Source organism: Hemibagrus wyckioides, linkage group LG26, assembly GCF_019097595.1.
Source record: "Hemibagrus wyckioides isolate EC202008001 linkage group LG26, SWU_Hwy_1.0, whole genome shotgun sequence".
Lineage (NCBI taxonomy): Eukaryota > Metazoa > Chordata > Actinopteri > Siluriformes > Bagridae > Hemibagrus > Hemibagrus wyckioides.
In genome coordinates this window covers 10,292,259-10,312,131 of record NC_080735.1, presented here as the reverse complement: position 1 = coordinate 10,312,131, position 19,873 = coordinate 10,292,259, and the positions used below count along the sequence as shown (strand labels likewise).

At 40.3% G+C, this 19,873-nt stretch overlaps 2 protein-coding genes across 2 annotated transcripts; both read left to right on the top strand.

The window, feature by feature from the left end:
* The first annotated feature begins 2,928 nt into the window (after positions 1–2,928).
* Positions 2,929–10,006, top strand: poglut1 (protein O-glucosyltransferase 1). The gene is made up of 11 exons (XM_058379839.1): positions 2,929–3,081; positions 3,556–3,646; positions 5,870–6,013; positions 6,196–6,331; positions 6,605–6,726; positions 7,505–7,564; positions 7,663–7,762; positions 7,837–7,895; positions 8,013–8,180; positions 8,634–8,690; positions 8,773–10,006. The coding sequence occupies exons 1-11, from the start codon at positions 3,006–3,008 to the stop codon at positions 8,927–8,929; spliced, it is 1,170 nt and encodes a 389-aa protein (XP_058235822.1). The 5' UTR covers positions 2,929–3,005; the 3' UTR covers positions 8,930–10,006.
* A 1,406-nt stretch (positions 10,007–11,412) lies between these two features.
* timmdc1 (translocase of inner mitochondrial membrane domain containing 1) lies at positions 11,413–19,377 on the top strand. The gene is made up of 8 exons (XM_058381223.1): positions 11,413–11,481; positions 12,275–12,541; positions 13,338–13,503; positions 13,918–14,006; positions 14,118–14,185; positions 14,784–14,862; positions 17,543–17,653; positions 17,742–19,377. The coding sequence occupies exons 2-8, from the start codon at positions 12,300–12,302 to the stop codon at positions 17,875–17,877; spliced, it is 891 nt and encodes a 296-aa protein (XP_058237206.1). The 5' UTR covers positions 11,413–11,481; positions 12,275–12,299; the 3' UTR covers positions 17,878–19,377.
* Positions 19,378–19,873: the final 496 nt, after the last annotated feature.

The following is a 19,873-nucleotide window of genomic DNA, read 5'->3' as shown; positions in this document are numbered from 1 at the left end:
GACAGATCCTACACATTCTCCTGGGATTCAAAGCCATTTTAGCCAGCCCCTTGTTTCAAGGATAAATATAGATGATGTGCTGATGAAAATGAGGACAGTTGGGAGCACCGCTGGGAATCACTGACACTTCAGATATGAGAAGAAATTAAAGCTTAAAGCAAGAATTGGAGAGCAGGAGTCAGGTGCTCTTCATTAGCATTAACACACAGGATATTAGAACCTGCAGCTGCTCTGATATCCTGATGCAATTTAAATACATTGCATTGGAAATTTAAAAGACCAGTTTTTGTGTTGTTTGTTTGTAAGTGGGATGTTAGACAGAGAAGCAACCAAGAGGCTAAGGATTAACACTCAAAATAATGCTTCCACCACCATGCTTCAATGTTTATGGACAGTGCAGGGCTTTGTGCAGGGGCCAGTTATGTCTCATTCGACCAGAGTAGCCATATTTATTCCTGAGTTTCTGAGTTCGAGTGTCAACAAATCGGACACAAATAGGATTTCATTTGGCTCGCCATTTTTCCTTTGGTGGAGCGGTCAGGCTCTGGTTGTCCCATGAATAGTTCCACTTATCCGAAACTTGGATCTCATACAGAGTTTATCATGGCTTTTTACTTACACAAGGCAGTTGCTTATATTGTGGCAACCACCAAATATAACAAATCCTAAAGTCAAATAAAATTGAATGGTCAGGTTTGCATAACATAGGTTTAACATTATCGTCCTTGTCTAGTGTAGCTTTATTTATCTTGTTTATAATTCATACGATTTTTTACACTATACACTAATACACTACATTGCCAGAAGTTTTTGGACACCCCTCCAACTCATTGAATTCAGGTGTTGTTTTTCAGAGGCTGGGCTTGGTCCCTTAGTTCCAGTGAAAGGGGATGGCCCCTTCCTGTTCCAACATGACTGCACACCAGTGCACAAAGCATAAAGCATAAAGACATGGATGAGGAAATTGACTGGCCTGCACAGAGTCCTGACCTCAACCTGATAGAACACCTTTGGGATGAATTAGAGCGGAAGCTATTAGCCAGACCTTCTCGTCCAACATCAGTGCCTGACCTCACAAATGCACTTCAAGTGGAATGGTCAAAAAATTCCCATAAACACACTCTGTGTAAACCTTGTGGAAAGCCTTCCAAGAAGAGTTGAAGCTGTTACAGCTGCAAAGGGCAATCCAACTCTATATTACATTCATGTGCATGTAAAAGCAGACATCCCAGTTTTGGCCTGCCTCACAGTCTCCACTCCAATTCATCCCAAAGATGTTCTATCGGGTTGAGGACAGGAGTCTGCACTGGAATTTTCACTGGAACTAAGGGGCCAAGCCCAAACCTCTGAAAAACAACACCTGAATTCAATGAGGATAGGAGAGGTGTCCCCAAACCTTTGGTAATACAGTGTATGTAGAATTATTTTTATTTATTTATTTTTTAGAATTGTGATTATGATTTAACTACAATTAATATACCTAGAAGAATAGATAATAATAAATTAGTGCAAAATCGACCTCATAGTCAAGCAGCAAAGTTTGTGATAAATAGAAACAGTAATGTTGAATTGATATTTTAGTTTGAAACGCATCACTAACAATTAGGCAATAAATTTGGAACATATTGTCACTTTTTCCTTTTGAATAATGCAGTCTTTGTCTTAAGGCGCCTTTTTATTTCTTATCTGCAGAATTATATAGGTCATGTGTCATTCCAGGATTGCTGGCCCATTAGTGTTCTATATTTCCAAATATGTCTGAAAAATGCCTTTTTAATGTAGGTAAAGGATCATGTTTCACATGATCATATAAACAACACATAAACAACTTTAATAACATTTTTTAAAAAAATAATAAAATGAAATATATTTTATTAAAAATAAAACTAGTCAGTAGCTTACTAGAATTATGATTTATGTTTATTTATAAAATATTAAGTGATATTTAGAACAGTAGTATTTAAAGTTTAGTATTGTAATATTTAGTACAGATATTTAGTACAGATATTAAGTACAGATATTTAGTACAGATAATTAGTAGAGATATTTAGTACAGATATTTTGTACAGATATTTAGAACAGTAGTATTTAAAGTTTAGTATTGTAATATTTAGTACAGATATTTAGTACAGATATTAAGTACAGATATTTAGTACAGATATTTAGTACAGATATTTTGTACAGATATTTTGTACAGATATTTAGAACAGTAGTATGTAGTGTTTATTACAGTAGTATGTGATATTTAGTACAGATATTTAGTACAGATATTTAGAACAGTAGTATGTAGTGTTTATTACAGTAGTATGTGATATTTAGTACAGATATTAAGTACAGATATTTAGTACAGATATTTAGTACAGATATTTAGTACAGATATTTAGTACAGATATTTAGAACAGTAGTATGTAGTGTTTATTACAGTAGTATGTGATATTTAGTACAGATATTTAGTACAGATATTTAGAACAGTAGTATGTAGTGTTTATTACAGTAGTATGTGATATTTAGTACAGATATTAAGTACAGATATTTAGTACAGATAATTAGTAGAGATATTTAGTACAGATATTTTGTACAGATATTTAGAACAGTAGTATTTAAAGTTTAGTATTGTAATATTTAGTACAGATATTAAGTACAGATATTTAGTACAGATAATTAGTAGAGATATTAGTACAGATATTTTGTACAGATATTTAGAACAGTAGTATTTAAAGTTTAGTATTGTAATATTTAGTACAGATATTTAGTACAGATATTAAGTACAGATATTTAGTACAGATATTTAGTACAGATATTTAGTACAGATATTTAGAACAGTAGTATGTAGTGTTTATTACAGTAGTATGTGATATTTAGTACAGATATTTAGTACAGATATTTGGTACAGTAGTGTATGACTTTAATACCAACCATTACGCTTTAAACGCGGTCAGACCAGACTAGCAGATCACCGAGCGCGCGATCAAGTTTCTCAGTCACAACTAATCTATACAAAAAACATGGAGCTTCTCTGTTTGTACATACCGCTTTTTCTTTTCCTCTTGAATGAAGCCGAGACTAGCCTGGCTGATAAAGGTAAACATTTTTTAATATCTCGTAACTTTTATAGATATCATTTAGGGTGGAAATTTCAAACCGATCTGCTATTTAAAGCCAAGTATCCATTCATAGGCTGTAAACGGGTGGAATAGCAAATGTCCTTATGCTTCCTATGTAAATGACCTAGATGGAGTATAATAATAAGGTCTTCTACATGTCCTGTAGTACACTCTGTGTGGAATAAGATGATGTTTGGGATTCAGTCTCTGTAGTCTTTTTTTTTCTTCTTCAATGATTAGCTAACAATAGGACTTTTTGTCCTGTGAACTGTGCTAATTTGTTTGTGTGAATAATTAATGAGCGTGTGAACAGGAGCATTAGTTAAGAGTTGTAGTTATATATATACAAACACTGTATTATATATAAACAGTAGCAGACCCTGATGTGATTTACACTGAATGAAGTCTGTGCTGTTACAAAGGTGCAAAGAGATAACAACCTTTCTCACAGGAGCACGATGGCAGAAATATCTCACCCAGATTTCTGAGGACACCAAACACTACCAGCCATGCAGTCAGGACAAGTGCAGTTGCCACATCAGGTACAATAACACCCTGGCTTCCTTTTCAGATTTTTGTCTTCTTTTTCTTAATGCCAGTTGACGCAGAGATCCATGTTCTGCTCTGATACACTATATTCGGAAATGTTTTGGGACACTCCTACAAATCATTGAATTCAGGTGTTGTTTTTCAGGGATTGGGATTGGCCTCTTAGTTCTAGTGAAAGGAACTTTTAATGCTTCAGCATGCCAAGGCATTTTGGACAATTTCATGCTCCCAACTTTGTGGGAACAGTTTTGGGATGACCCCTTCCTGTTCCAACATGATTGCACACCAGTGCACAAAGCAAGGTCCATAAAGGCATGGATGAGTGAGTCTGGTGTGGAGGAACTTGACTGTCCTGACCCTCAACCTGATAGAACACCTTTGGGATGAATTAGAGTGGAGACTGCGAGCCAGACCAAAACTGGGACGTCTGTCTTTACATGCACATGAATGTAATATGGAGTTGGCCCACCTTTTGCAGCTATAACAGCTTCAATTCTTCTGAGAAGGCTTTCCACAAGGTTTAAAAGAGTGTTTATGACCATTCCTCTAGAAGCGTATTTGTGATGTCAGGCACTGATGTTGGATGAGAAGGTCTGGCTCACAGTCTCTACTCTAATTCATCCCAAAGGTGTTCTATTGGGTTGAGGTCAGGACTCTATGAAGTTCCTTCACACCAAACTCACTCATCCATGGACCTTGCTTTGTGCACTGGTGTGCAGTCATGTTCGAACAGGAAGGGGTCATCCCCAAACTGTTCCCACAAAGTTGGGAGCATGAAATTGTTGAAAAGTATTAAGAATTCGTTTCACTGGAACTAAGGGACCAAGCCCAACCCCTGAAAAACAACCACCTGAATTCAATGATTTGGAGGGGTGTCCCAAAACCAATATAGTGTATAATTCTTGCATCAGAGTGTTGGATAACTTTGACTAAGTACCTGAAAGTGTACACTTTTTCCCCCAGACAAGTTGTGAGTAGTACTCAGATAATGTGCTGCACTCCTATCCATCCTTAGTAAAAGCAATCCTATAATTCTGCTCACTGTACTAAAGGTTCATGACAGTCTTTCGGAATAAAGAATTTATTTTTAGTAACATACACTACATGCCCGAATGTTCAACAGCCAAGCCAGGTGTAGTTCCCTTTTGCTGTTATAATATGCCCCACTCTTCAGGGAAATGCTTTCCATTAGATGTTGGGTGAGGACATCTGAGGTGCAATCAGTGTTCCAGTTCATCCCAAAGATGTTCAGTGGGGTTGAGGTCAGAGAAGTGTGCAGGACACTCGAGTTCTTCTGCTCAAAACTGTGGCACACTATGTCTTCATGGATGTAGCTTTGTGCACTGTGGCATTGTCGTGCTGGAGCAGGGTTTGGACCTGTAACACTTCAGCATACAAAGATTTCCTAGACCGTTCTCTGCTTCAAAATTTGTGGCAACAGGTTGGGGAAGAACCACATCTGGTTGTGAAGGTTAGGTGTCCGTATACTTTTGACCACATCATGTAGCGGTATCCTGAACTGTGGTAAAAGTTAAGTTATTACATGAATATTCACAGTGTGCATCTGTCACATGATCCAGACACACTTCTTTTGCTGAGGCTCATCTCGCTATGTGCATCTTCCGGATCCATCCTGATTCTGTACTTCTACACTTATGCTGAAGATTCACACTTTAAAAAACAGTTAGCCTTAACTGTCTCATCATTTCTCAATGGATAATTACACCTGGTTAAGTTAACTTAAGTTGTCACATATACATTACTGCACAGGGAAGTTCTTTCTTCGCATATACCATCCTTGGAGGGTTAGGGTCAGCCATGATCCAGTGCCTCTGGAGCAGAGGACCCAACTGTGGCAGCTTGGAGGTGATGGGACTTGAATCCCTGATCTTCGGAGCAGAGCCTTAACCACTTGAGCTACCACCACCCTTACAGTAACTTTGTAGCTAAGACCTGTTGGTATAATCATAAAAACGGTCCTGTGCTCATTCCAGGACTCTTATATACCTTATTCTGATGATTTATGATTTATAATCCCACTATCAGGTGCCACCTTAAAGAGGATGATGTCTCGGGTAGTTTTTTCTTGACACTTGGCCTCGTCTGGCTTCCTCATTAAAGACCTAAATCTATTTCTAAATCTGCTATACAAATAACTTTGAATTGAATTAAGTATAGATGTGCCTAGACTTCACATTTCTTCTGCTATGTTCCAGCGTCCTGAAGAAGGACCTGAAGCCGTTCAGCAGCGGCATCACCAAGGAGCTCATGATGGACACAGTGCGGCGTGGCGTGGGCACACATTACCAGATCATCAAACACAAACTATACAGGGAACCGGAGTGCATGTTTCCAGCAAGGTCAGTGGAATAGTGCTTGCCTTCAGCCATGGTGATGATGATGATGAAGATGGACTGCATGTGTGCATCTATTTTTATTTATGTTTTTTAAATGTGATTAAGAAAGTACAAATACATTTTTCTTTTTCATTTTGTATGTTGTTCTTAAAAAAATGCCTAGAGTCCTGGTCTTTTGTATGCAGGTGCAGTGGAGTCGAGCATTTTATCCTGGAAGTGATTGACAGGTTGCCAGATATGGAGATGATAATCAATGTGCGTGACTATCCTCAGGTGCCATCATGGGTTCAGGCCATACTTCCTGTTCTCTCCTTTAGCAAGGTACGTCATGTTGCATAGCTTTTCTGAATCACTTGTATACAGATTAATATATTTATATTGTGATTTCTTTTACCTATAAGAGGATGCTTTTTAAGGGCATATAGTAAGCACAGATACAATATTTGACAATGGGGAAAAAGCTAGAAATTATCTAAAGTCCATCAGTGACCTCCTTCCTCCCTAGAACAGACTCCAGAGTCAACCATCACTGAACAGACAACATTACAGTGAAATAAATGAAATGTGTTTAAACATATCGTTGTACAATTTCAGACTCCGGATTATCAGGACATCATGTATCCTGCCTGGACGTTTTGGGAAGGTGGACCTGCAGTTTGGCCCATTTACCCGACTGGACTGGGTCGCTGGGACCTGATGAGAGAAGATCTGAAAAAGTAAGTTGATTTGGAGTATGACAGGAAACTTACACCACCCAAAGGCAGGTTGATGGAGACCGATATAAATAAATGGAGGTGGATATAGGGGGATGATGATAGATATGGCTGATAGGGAGATGATGATGCATGGTGAACAGATGAATATGCATAGATATGGATTAGTGAGGATTAGTAAGGAGGAACTAATGTGGGTAGATGAATGCATGGATAAAAGCAAGTATGGCAGTTGGGTGAGGAAAGATATGGAGAAAGATGGTCACATAGTGGATGGATGGATGGACATACATTTGGACGTATGAATAAATGGGCATAAATGTGGATGGATGGATTGGCACTGATAGTTGGAGATGGATAGATGGATGGATTGGCAGGGATAGTTGCAGATGGATGGATGGATGGATGGATTGGGAGGGATAGTTGTAGATGGATGGATGAATGGATTGGCAGGCATAGATGTAAATAGATGGATGGATTGCCAGGCACAGTTGTGGATGGATGGGTGGATGGATGGATGGATTTGCAGGAATAGTTGTGGATGGATAGAGAGATGGATTGGCAAGCATAATTGTAAATGGGCATAGAGTTGAATGGATAAGAATAAAGATGGATGGATGGGTATATGGATAATAAAACCATGAAAATGGCAGCTGCTCACAATAATTTGAAGGGAAAAAAAAACAAGAAGTTAATGTAGTTTTGTTACACTAAAGCATTAATTAGTAATCCCATTTTATTCAAAATTCTCTTTCTCTTTTTTCCTCTCTTTCTCTTGCAGATCAGCAGCTCGATGGCCATGGAAAAAGAAAAGCTCCAAAGGTTTCTTCAGAGGCTCTAGGTGAGACAGGCAAAGTCCTGCCAGGGCTGAAGGAAGCTCCTCACCGGTGTATGGAGATGTTTTTATAAGTACATTTTATTTTTGTGCTTCTTCTGCAGGACCAGTCCAGAGAGAGACCCGTTAATTCTGCTCTCCAGAGAGGATCCGAGTCTGGTGGATGCCGAATACACTAAGAATCAGGCGTGGAAATCTGAAAAGGTCTGTTTAATATACGGTGTTCACAGATGTTGAAATCTAATTTTCACTCTTCTAATTTTTATTTCCTGCTTCAGGACACTCTGGGTAGACCCCCAGCTACGGAAATTCCCCTGGTTGATCACTGCGAATATAAGTAAGAGCCTAGAGAAGCGTTTACTACATATGGAAGAAGGCTGAAATAGTAACTACACACTTATAACTTTATAAGTTATAAGTGTGTAGTTTTCCTCCATCTCTTTCTCCACGATAGGTACCTCTTTAATTTCCGAGGCGTGGCGGCCAGCTTTCGCCTCAAGCACCTGTTTCTCTGTGGCTCTCTGGTCTTCCATGTAGGAGAGGAGTGGCTCGAGTTTTTCTATCCTCAGCTCAAGCCCTGGGTTCACTACATCCCGGTGAAACAGGACCTCTCTGACCTCAGGTGAACCCTTCAGTCCCATAAACTTCCTGCACACTGATTAGCAGTGTGAAACAAAAACAAATCAATAGGACTTTTAAATGTGGAACGATTTGCAATTATAGCTGCTATTATAGAGGGGATATGGGGAGGCAAGGTGGGAAAACCACATGCAGTGATTCATTTGATTTTACACCACAGCTTTGTTGAATCTTCAAATTTGATTCGTCAAAAGGTATTGATTCATTTTCTACAACAGCAGCTCTGTTTCTATAACAGTAGCTATCAGGAGTTGTTATGGCTGTAAGGGAAATCCCAGGTGGTTATAAGAAAACAATCAATCGCTTTAAATGCATGCAGTTCAGAAAGAATTATTGTGTGGTCTACCGGTGATGTGAAATGGTAGGTGATTTTTTTTGGCTGGAAATTGCATGAAATTTTGTTAGTGAATGTTACAGATCGTTGATATTTCTACAGGGAGCTGCTGCAGTTTGTGCAGGAAAACGACAAAACCGCAGAGGCCATTGCGCTAAGGTATTCATTATTCCTGTTAACCCCAGATCAATTAAAGTCTTCTGTTTATCATGAACACTGTCACTGCACTGTGTGTCTTCAGGGGCCAGAAGTTTATCGAGGATCACCTCCGTATGGAGGACGTGTCCTGCTACTGGGAGAAACTCCTCACTGATTACAGCAAGCTGCTCAAGTACAAACCCAAACGCAAATCCAGCTACAACCAGATCACCCGCAAACCCGACCGGTCTGAACTCTGACCTGCACTGGCATGTGACAGGAATGTCCGAGAAAATGAGTTGCTCAGCTTCTGATTTGAAACAGATCAGGTGTTCATGACTGCAATTCGATTTTTTTACTTTCCTCCCCCACTGAAGACACATACTGCCCCCTTCTGGGTGATGAACCAACACTCACACATGCACTGACTGTTAATTCTCTTTGTACTTCTCTCACAGCTTAAACACACCTGGCTCATCAGGTTTAGTTGTTATAGAGCAGGAACCATACAAAACTTCATCTTAACCATCTCATCTTAGCCAAAATGGATTACTTCTCATTATATGTGTCATGCAGGTAGTAGAGCTGCCATAGGTACACTATATTGCCAAAGGTTTTGGAACACCCCTCCAAATCATTTAATTCAGGGGTTGGGCTCGGCCCCTTAGTTCCAGTGAAAGGAACTCTTAATGCTTCATCATAACAAGAAACTTTGGACAATTTCATGCTCCCAACATTGTGGGAACAGTTTGGGGATGGCCCCTTCCTGTTCCAACATGACTGTACACCAGTGCACAAAGCAAGGTCCATATAGACATGGATGAACGAGTTTGGTGTGGAGGAACTTCACAGAGTCCTGACCTCAACCTGATAGAACATCTTTGGGATGAATTAGAGCGGAGACAGCGAGCCAGGGCAAAACTGGGACGTCTTCCTTTACATACACACAAATGTAATATGGAGTTGGCCCGCCATTTGCAGCTATAACAGCTTGTGGAAAGCCTTCCCAGAAGAGTTGGAGTGTGTTTATGGGAATTTTTGACCATTCCCCTAGAAGTGCATTTGTGAGGTCAGGCACTGATGTTGGATGAGAAAGCCTGGCTCACAGTCTCCGCTCTAATTCATCAAGTTGGGAGTATGAAATTGTCCAAAATGTCTTGGTATGCTGAAGCATTAAGACTTCCTTTCACTTGAACTAAGGGGCCGAGTCCAACCCCTGAAAAAAACAAAACAAAAAAAACCCACAATAACACCTGAATTCAATGCCTTTATAGGGGTGTCCCAAAACTTTTGGCAATATAGTGTATTAATCACCTGGGACATATAAATATCTACAATCAACATGAAAGTGCCACTATTATGTAAATGGGAACATCATTTTGCCATTCATGACATCTGAAAATTCATATCTACATTCTTTCATTTAGATGGTATGATCTAGAGCCACATTGGCACTACAGTGTTGAATATGTTCTAGTATTCTCCAAGTACATCAGCAATATGTAGGGTTTAGGTTGTGTTCCAGTTTGTTCTGTATCTGACTTGACTGTAAACGATGACATGACACAGGATACGTAGTTACCTCGTAATTCAAAGAGGGTTTTTTTTTTTTTTTTTTTACAGTCTAATGTTTTACATTCATTCATCTGAATGTTCATTTGTTTGATTATGAGACCAAATAAATGATATTTTTCAAGAGGTGTGTTTATTCTTTGAAAGAATATAACCACAGAAGTCATTGGACTGAGTGAGGATAGGGGAGAGTCCAGAAGAAACCCCAAAGCACAGGGAGAAAATACAAACTCCAGGTGCACAATGCAGAGGCGGGGCAAATGTTCTAACCACTAAACTTAATGGAAATGTACATCGAGCAGGCATAACATTATGAGCAGGGACAGGTGAAGTGAATAACACTGATGATCTCATCATGGCACCTGTTAGTGGGTGGGATATATTAGGCAGCAAGTGAACATTTTGTCCTCAAAGTTGATGTGTTAGAAGCAGGAAAAATGAACAAGCGTAAGGATTTGAGCGAGTTTGATGAAGGGCCAAATTGTGATGGCTAGATGACTGGATCAGAGCATCTCCAAAACTGCAGCTCTTGTGGGGTGTTCCCGGTCTGCAGTGGTCAGTATCTATCAAAAGCAGTCCAAGGAAGGAACAGTGGTGAACCGGCGACAGGGTCATGGGTGGTCAAGGCTCATTGATGCACGTGGGGAGCGAAGGCTGACCCGTGTGATCCAATCCAACAGACGAGCTACTGTTGCTCAAATTGCTGAAGAAGTTAATGCTGGTTCTGATAGAAAGGTGTCAGAATACACAGTGCATGATGGGTCAGGGCTGTTTGGGCAGCAATAGGGGAACCAACACAATATTAGGCAGGTGGTCATAATGTTAGTCAGTGTATGAGTATTTGAAAGGAGCATAACTAGGACTATAAAATCAGTAGAATATGAATGCAAATACATGTTTTGAATCTTTTTTATGCATAGGTTATAATCTTTGGGAGCATGAATGGATGAACATTAGCCTGGGAAATGAAGACTGATGCTGATTTGCTGCAAATGAACTGTATTTTAGGAAAAACAATAGTATATAGACAAAGGAAATTATTGGTGTTGAAGTCGAATAAAGTCTTCTCGGATTATATCGAGTCCTGATGAAGCAGGTGTGACTCGAGTCCTGAGCACTGGACTGTACTAGTAGAAAAAGCTCGAGGTCATCCGGACGCTAGGTGTCCTCGTGATGTTTGTGCTTTAGTAAATAAACGCGCTGACATTGAACCGGCTACAGGAGGAATCTCAAACAGCAGGTAAGCAAAGCATGTCGTTTAATATCCAGCGTTACATGAACATGAAGGCTTTGAGATCTTTCCCGTGATGTAAACACGGTGTTTAGAGTTTCGAAACCGTTGTAGTGAGAGAGCGCGTGAGGGCTGAGAGAGCACGCGCACAAAACTACTGCAGGGCTGACCTTAGAGACTCACCACTGAAGCACTGCATCTGTAATAAATGTGTTTCTAAGATTAATTCTCATGTAAATTAATTAAACAATCATACCTACAGCAAAACCAAGGTCCTTTCAGAAATCTGTGCAGCCTTTATATTATACTTAACATTAAAAACTAATCCAAATTTCCTTTCCAGCACTAGGATCTATTTAACTTTGTTTTTCTGATGGAAATCCTATAAGAACTCATTGAGAATAATCATAATGATCATAATAATATCAACAATAAATAAATAATTCACTACTTTTCCTTTTCTTTTGAGTCATTAAGAGTTTCCTTTAACCCTGTCCTGCTTTCCTGAGGTATAAATAAATATGAATTGTGTGCATATAAACTCTCCTTGTTTCCTACGGTCATGAAGGAAACCAGAAAAAACCTTCGACAGGCATTAGATAAAGGGCAATAATGTGTAAAATTAATGACCGGCAAAAGAAAGCCTGTGAGTGGGACCAAGAATGCTGAACGTCCTTCATTTTACTTATGAGCTTAATAAGTATAAACAGTTACTGTTGTATTTAGCATTTTCCATATTATCTCATCCCTAAAGGCTGTGCATGAAACATGTCCTAACTCCTGGCCATGTGTTTCCCCGCAGTAATCGAACAGCTTGCTGATGCGTGATGTGCCCTGTGGGTCTGTGTACACACACATTCACGTGTGGAGAGAAAGACGCAGATACAGACAGCCCCGGAGCCTGGCATACAGGACTGCTGAGGGCAGTTTATATGTTCGCCCTTCCTCGAGTGCATGCAGCTGACATCGTCGATCCAGAGGCCAGTCTTCATTCTTTACCGAAACATGTGGGCAAGCCGGAGTTCCCAGACACAGGATGGGATCGCATTAAAGACCTATTCGAGCGACGGTTTGTTTCTCTTTGGTTTGATGTATATTTCTTGGGCTTGGAGTGTATAAAGGGAAATCTGAGGCATTAGCATAGGGGTGTATTGCCACCTCACCCCCTGTGCTCCCAGGACAGTGGATTTTAGGCAGCATATGTCCAGGTTTCAACTTATTACTCAATTACTTTAGCCATATTCATAGCTTACCACTTCACCAGGGATAAATTTACTAGCTAATATTACTTAACAGCACTAGCTTGCTATGCAGTGAAAACAAATAAACACATTTACATTTCTGGGCATTTGGCAGACGCCCTTATCCAGAGTGACTTACAACTGATCTCATTTTATACAACTGAGCAATTGAGGATTAAGGGCCTTGCTCAAGTGGCAGCTTTGGTGGACTTGTGATTCAAAACTCACAACCTTCCAATCATTAGTCCAGCATTTTCACCACTAAGCTACCACGTGATGTCATCAGGCATTGGTTCTTAATGTGGGGTCTGTGAAGCATTGCAAGAGTGTCTGAAAGTACAGATTTAATATAGATATTAGCCTGTTTGGCTGATTATTTTTTTCTGAACCTTCAGAATAAATACCAACTTAGAGCTAATGTGTTCTGTTGATGGAAATTTCCAGCACAAATAATATTGAACACTTTGAAATGAGTTTTTTACATTTATATATGAAATATGTATGTGAATCATGATTATAAAACCCTACAGAGGAAGCCGTAGAAATTCTTTTATAGTTATTTTATCGCCTACAATTTAGAAAAACTTTGTCCTAATATGATATATATCTCCATTTTCCCTCTAGAGACGGACAGACGTACTCAGAAGAGGTGAGGAACGTGGGTAAGAGTGCTCTGACGGCCGCCTTGGTGGGACTGTTGTACGGAGGCCTGCCTGGAGCCCGACATGCCCGTGAGAGATTCATCCAGCTGAGCCAAGCTGAGATCTACCGTAGCAGAGTTGAGGCAGTGGTAAGATAAATATTGAACATAATTCATATTGATTAGCATACTATTTTAACCTGCAGTAAAAGTGGCACCACCCTTGCATGTGTATATATAAAAAGTAGATACGCTTGGTGAAGGATGTGATCTCTGTGGCGCATCTCTGATCTGAACAAAATGAGGAAAAATGGACGTAGGGCAAAAAAATTTCTATCCGAAAGCACTCACTAAGAAGTATTTAGCTCTTAGAAATATTGAATATTTAGTTTTCCCACCATGTGAGGCACAGTTGCATGCATGTGATCAGATATGGAGCTGGGGAAAATCATTTCAGTAATACAAGTTAAGAAAATGTATACAATTATAAATCTGCCCCTAAACCAAATCTGGTAACGGAGCTCCTTTAGAAACCGAGAACCTTTTCTTGTTGTGTGTTTTTAGCGTTCGGCTCATAATGCAGCTATCCGAGGCTTTGTGAGATATGGCTGGAGGTGGAGCTGGAGAGTCGGCGCTTTTGTGACCCTTTTTAAGTAAGTCCTTTAAGTAAACACACACAAGAAGAAAATGTAGAGCTGGTAGCTTTACAGTTATGAAGCAAACCTGACCTGCTGTCTGTGTGTGTGTGTGTGTGTTTCTAACAGCACTGTCAGTACAGGCATTTCTGTGTACAAAGACAGTAACGCCTTGAGCCATTTTGCTGTGGCGGGGGGTAAGTAACATATCCCTAACATCAGGCACAATGAAACATCTGTGGTTCTTCTACTTTTCTTTTCAAGGGTTAGGGTCCATGCATTACTTTTGTCAGACAAATGTAGATTATTTACTACTACAGATTTAGGTTGATTTTCTAAATTTGGCTTGTTGTTGTTTGTGGCTGATTCTATATTTTATCCTGTGTAGTACTTGCAAGTTACCCAAGGGGCACATACACCGATCAGCCATAACATTATGACCACCTGTGTTGGTCCCTCTTTTGCTGCCAAAAGTGTGCTGTGGTATCTGGCACCAAGATGTTAGCAGCAGATCCTTTAAGTCCTGTAAGTTGCAAGGTGGGGCCTCCAAGGATAGCACTTGTTTGTCCAGCACATCCCACAGATGCTCAATTGGATTGAGATCTGGGGAATTTGAAGGACAAGTCAACACCTCAAACTCATTTTTGTACCACGAACAGGTGCCATGATGATAATCAGTCTTATTCACTTCACCTGTCACTGCTCATAATGTTATGGCTGATTAGTGTATATCCCCATATTAAAGAAACACTGTGTTAGAAATTTTGTTGATGTGTAGCCCTGTTCTGTGTGTAGCTGTGACCGGAGGTGTGTTCCGGATGAATCTGGGCCTCAGGGGATTGGTGGCAGGATCGGCTATTGGCGCTGCATTAGGGTGAGTCGAATAGAAACTATCCCGAACGCTCGGGATTAATAGAGTCGATCAGCCAAATTGTGTTCTGTGTCTAAAAGTGGCTTCTTTTGTTATGCACAAAATCTACAAATCTGATGTCAAATCTAACAAGCTGAGGAAGGCAGTGTTGTGGTGTCTGCGTTTTTCAAGAACTTCCTATTGTGAAGAATTCTATTATAATTCTTTCTTAAGGAGACGAGTAGAAGAGTTTCATATTTAGGATTACTTGCCTAATATATATAATGGAAAAGGAAACTTTAGACATGTTTTGGCTAAATGAATGTTTGAGGTAAGGAGATAATAACGTACATTTTCAAATCTGCTTCTGTTTTAGCTTTTAGTCTCTACAGCTATGCCTTATCTACCGAGGCCAAACAGTGGAATTTGTACCTGTTTTGTTGTGCTCATGTTCAGCATCGAATTTCTTTGTCATGTCACATTCCACAGTGGTGTTTAATGACGCATTTGAAAGTTGACACTCACAGATGTTAGAACTTTTAGTTCTTTATAAGTATTTCTGTTTTTTACCTAGCCTACTAGGGTCAAGATTTTCATAGATTTTTTCCATTTGTTTTTACTGATTGAAAATAGTGGAGTAATAGAACACCAGTGTACTGGTAAAAAGGGTTAAAAATAGCAGCATTGTGCAATACCTAAATAATACTAATTTAGCAAAGTGGACTTCGCCAGTAAACAAGCCACATTTGGTATCCAACTGATTTCTGTCATCATATTCTTAGTGATTTATGGGAACAATCAGTGGTAGAAAGGTGTAGAAAGGTGTGTAGTGGGTGGTGCAGCCAGTCATGGCAGTCACCAGTGCATCGTGTCCCAGCAGGCTTTCTGGCTCCACCAATGAGCTGTACAATCAGTGGTTTGTTTTCTTGGCATCAACTAAGAAAAGGGTCTAACTGTATCATATCGTGCCACTTTCCCTGACGTACACACTGTTTTGACAGCTTGTCCTTCGTACCATTGTACGGCTCCTGTAGATTGGCTCTCGGAGAGGCAAACCATGGCTGGGCCCACCTGACCTTGGCAGCTCTAACCTCGTGCCCTCGTGATGATTGATACATCTGTCACGATGTTGTCCGAGCGGACCGACACGCGCCGACGTCTCCCTGAACACTCTATTCCACCTGGTTGATCTCACACCAGGGGGCTTCATCCTTCATGACTATCTCCGTGCTGTCTCGAGCAAGCCAGAGCCTTTATCTCTCTTCCGGAGACGAGGACTTTTTGTCCTTCTGGAGGCTAATAACTCATGTCTGAACATCTCGTAGTTCCAGTTGTAGGATCTGATCTGGTCTGTCCAAGGAGCCGTATAAGAACAAATAGTTTCGACTTCTCAGGACTGAAATAGTGATTGGTGAGAGTTGCCAATCATTCTATAAGGATGTTTCTTCTTCATCTCTCTCTCTCTCTCTCTCTCTCTCTCTCACACTCTTGACACAGTGACACGTCCTCCCCTCACCCCCCTTTCTTTGGGGTTTCTGTTGGCCAGCTGCTCCCTCCTAGCAACTCTCACTCTCTCACACACAGACACACACACACACACTGCCAGAGGAACCCATGTGCCATGCAGAAGGCCCAGATCTTTAGGGCAGAACGGCTTGAGTGCCTAATCCAACAGCTGCACTGCTTTTTTTAAATTTCCCTGTCAGCTTTGTATTCCAATCCCATCCATCCCTTGATCTCCACATCTCCTCCTTCTGGCACCGTCCATCTCATCTCTGGGTTGGTCCTGAGGACAAGCTCCATCATCCTCCCGTTCATTTGGCTCTGTTTTTCATATTTTGTGCTGAGACCTTTCCAGTCGTCCTTTCCATCCAGCAGCACTATCAGGATTAGCACCTCAGACGGCACTCGCCTCTCTCTCTCTCTCTCTCTCTCTCTCTCTCTCTCTCTCACTCAGTATGCTGGCAGAGCTGACTTTGGCGTGCTGACTGGCACCTGGAGCGCCGCTCGCTGTGTATGTAAACATCCCCAGTGCCCGGCAAGGTGCAGCGAGGCGGGGCTCAAAATCAAACCAGGCAGCTAATCAAATCGGCACATCACGCTCTAAATAGCACCAAGCTAGGAGATATAAGGGGGGGTGGACCTGAACAAGTGATAGTTAAGATGGTTCGACATGTGACTACGGAATTAGTATGGCTTCATATTTATATCATGATATTCCAAAATTTTATGACATGGTTTGCAACAATATCGTATTAGAAAAATTTGTATCATTTCATCAACCTGCATTTTGCAGAAAAAACCTGACTTAAATCACTTCCTGTTTTCTTAAAGCTTCTCAGCTTACTTAAGACATCTACACTCAGATACACCATAGCCATATAATAGACTTGTTTCCGAATAGCCTGAAGTTGTGAACTTATTCTTTATATCAGTACACTGGTATATACACTCAAAATTTTATGATATTCCTGTGATTTATAAATGAAACATGATACACCGATCATTTAAAATTCTCGAGGACACTGTTGCTAGGCAACAAGAAAAAGTACGCCAAACATAAACTAGCTAGTTACTGAATCACTACACTTTTATATGAAGCATAGTGACGGTGAAAAATGACAGTTCATTAAAGATATTAAACAATCCATTGTTCTAACGCTGATTTGACGGAGTTTAAGCAGATAGACTCGTGTTATTGCAGTGTGCCTGCTGGGGCGTTAATTGTTGGGCTACAGAAGCTGGGAGGAGAGACCATGCGGGAAAAACGACGACGGGAACGAAGAGAACTGTATGAGCTCAGGGTGGCTGAATGGTATGTTCTAATACTGTTGTATCAAAAACGTTACTTATTTATTTTTTTATTATATCAAAACATAACTGCAAGCCTTGTTTTTTTGTAGGAATGCACGTCTGCAGCTTACTGACCAGATAATTGGTGAATTTAATGGCCGGGACCAAGACACAGAAGGTGACCTTCAGCGGATCGAAGAGCTCCTTAGTCAACCAAGGAACGAAGAATTGACTGAGGAGTCTTAACAGATCTGATTATAGATAACAATATACTTACAATTGAAGAGCACTGGCTTATCTGATGGGAGATATATTTACAGAATTTCAGCTTAAAGCTATACCGGTTGTTCACAGACAAACAAACCACATAACGCATCATGTGCTGAATATTTTGAACAGGAGTTACAGTTTACTTTCACCGTCATGTGTTGAATTCCACACTGTTCAGATTGTTGCTCTGTAAACCAAGTGAATCTTTATCTTCTCATCATTGTAAAATATATAGTTTTAAGTTTTCTGGGGTGACTTTGGGGCATGAGACTCAAAAAGCCTGTGAGAATCTAAAAAATGACCGTAATCAAAGAGTTGTTGGACTACATCTGACGTTTTTAATTGTTTGACTCGGATTTGTTAACAAGTAGACCAGAGAAGCTCGAAACTCAATGATTGTCATAGTAGAGAGTGTGTGTGTCTGTGTGTAATATGGTGCTGCGAGCTCGTCACATGCCTCGGTCCCTTCTGGAAACAAGATGTGACAGCAGCTGAGGCTCCAAGTTCAACATGTGGATAAATACAAACACAGACTTACAGCACCACCACGAGGACAAATTCAGTCTTGCATGGGTTTATGCGTTTCATTTTACAGACATACACAGATCAGGGATAATATTATGACCACCTGCCTAATATTGTGTTGGTCCCCCTTTTTGCTGCCAAAACAGCCCTGACCCATCATGCACTGTGTATTCTGACACCTTTCTATCAGAACCAGCATTAACTTCTTCAGCAATTTGAGCAACAGTAGCTCATCTTTTGGATCGGATCACACGGGCCAGCCTTCACTCCCCATGTGAGTCAATGAGCCTTGGCCGCCCATGACCCTGTCACCAGTTCACCACTGTTCCTTCCTTGGACCACCTTTGATAGATACTGACCACTGCAGACCGGGAACACCCCACAAGAGCTGCAGTTTTGGAGATGCTCTGATCCAGTCGTCTAGTCATCACAATTTGGCCCTTGTCAAACTCGCTCAAATCCTTACGCTTCTCCATTTTTCCTGCTTCTAACACATCAACTTTGAGGACAAAATATATCCTAATATATCCCACCAACTAACAGGTGACATGATGAGGAGATGATCAGTCTTATTCACTTCACTTGTCTCATAATGTTATGCCTGATTTGTATTTCACAGGTTTATAAATAAGATTTTAAACTTGCATTATTTTGCGATTTACACACATTCTCTACATCACAATATTGAAATTAATTCTATTATTTTTAGCATAATATTTGGTACATTTGAATCTAAAGAAAAATGATGTAGTTACATAGACAAGATGGGGCAAACTATTACAGGAAAATAATCAATGACAGGAGGGTATCTTTGTGATGATGTGAAGCAGAAATCTTCACATCAAAGCTGGTGGTTTTTCTGTAAAATCACATCCTGAAGTGATTTATTCCTTTTAATGCTTCCACAATGCTGGATTTAAAATAGATATTTATTAAAGAACAATACATCTTAATGGTTTATAGTAGTTTTGTGGAATGTTTGTGCAACACGTTACCACATCATCATCTCACTTTCTGTTAACATTTTGACAAACAACCCTGGTGAAAATTTTAAAAGAATAAGCTTTACATCAGCTTTAACACAAAGTTTCACCATATGGACAATTTAGAAAAGTATTTACTGATTAAGAAACAAGTGCCTTAATATTACACTATATTGCCAAAAGTTTTGGGACACCCCTCCAACTCATTGGATTCAGGTGTTAGGTTTCATTCCAGTGCAAGGAGCAGCCTCTGCTCTAATTCATAGCCTTTATTTGTCACATATACATTACAGCACAGTGAAATTCTTTCTTCGCACATCCCATCCTTGGAGGTCAGACATGATACAGTGTCCCTGTAGCAGGGACGGTTAAGGGCCTTCCTCCAGGACCCAAGAGCGGTAGCTTGGCAGTGCTGGGGCTCAAACCCCCAACCTTCCAAAGGATAACCCAGAGCCTTAACTGTG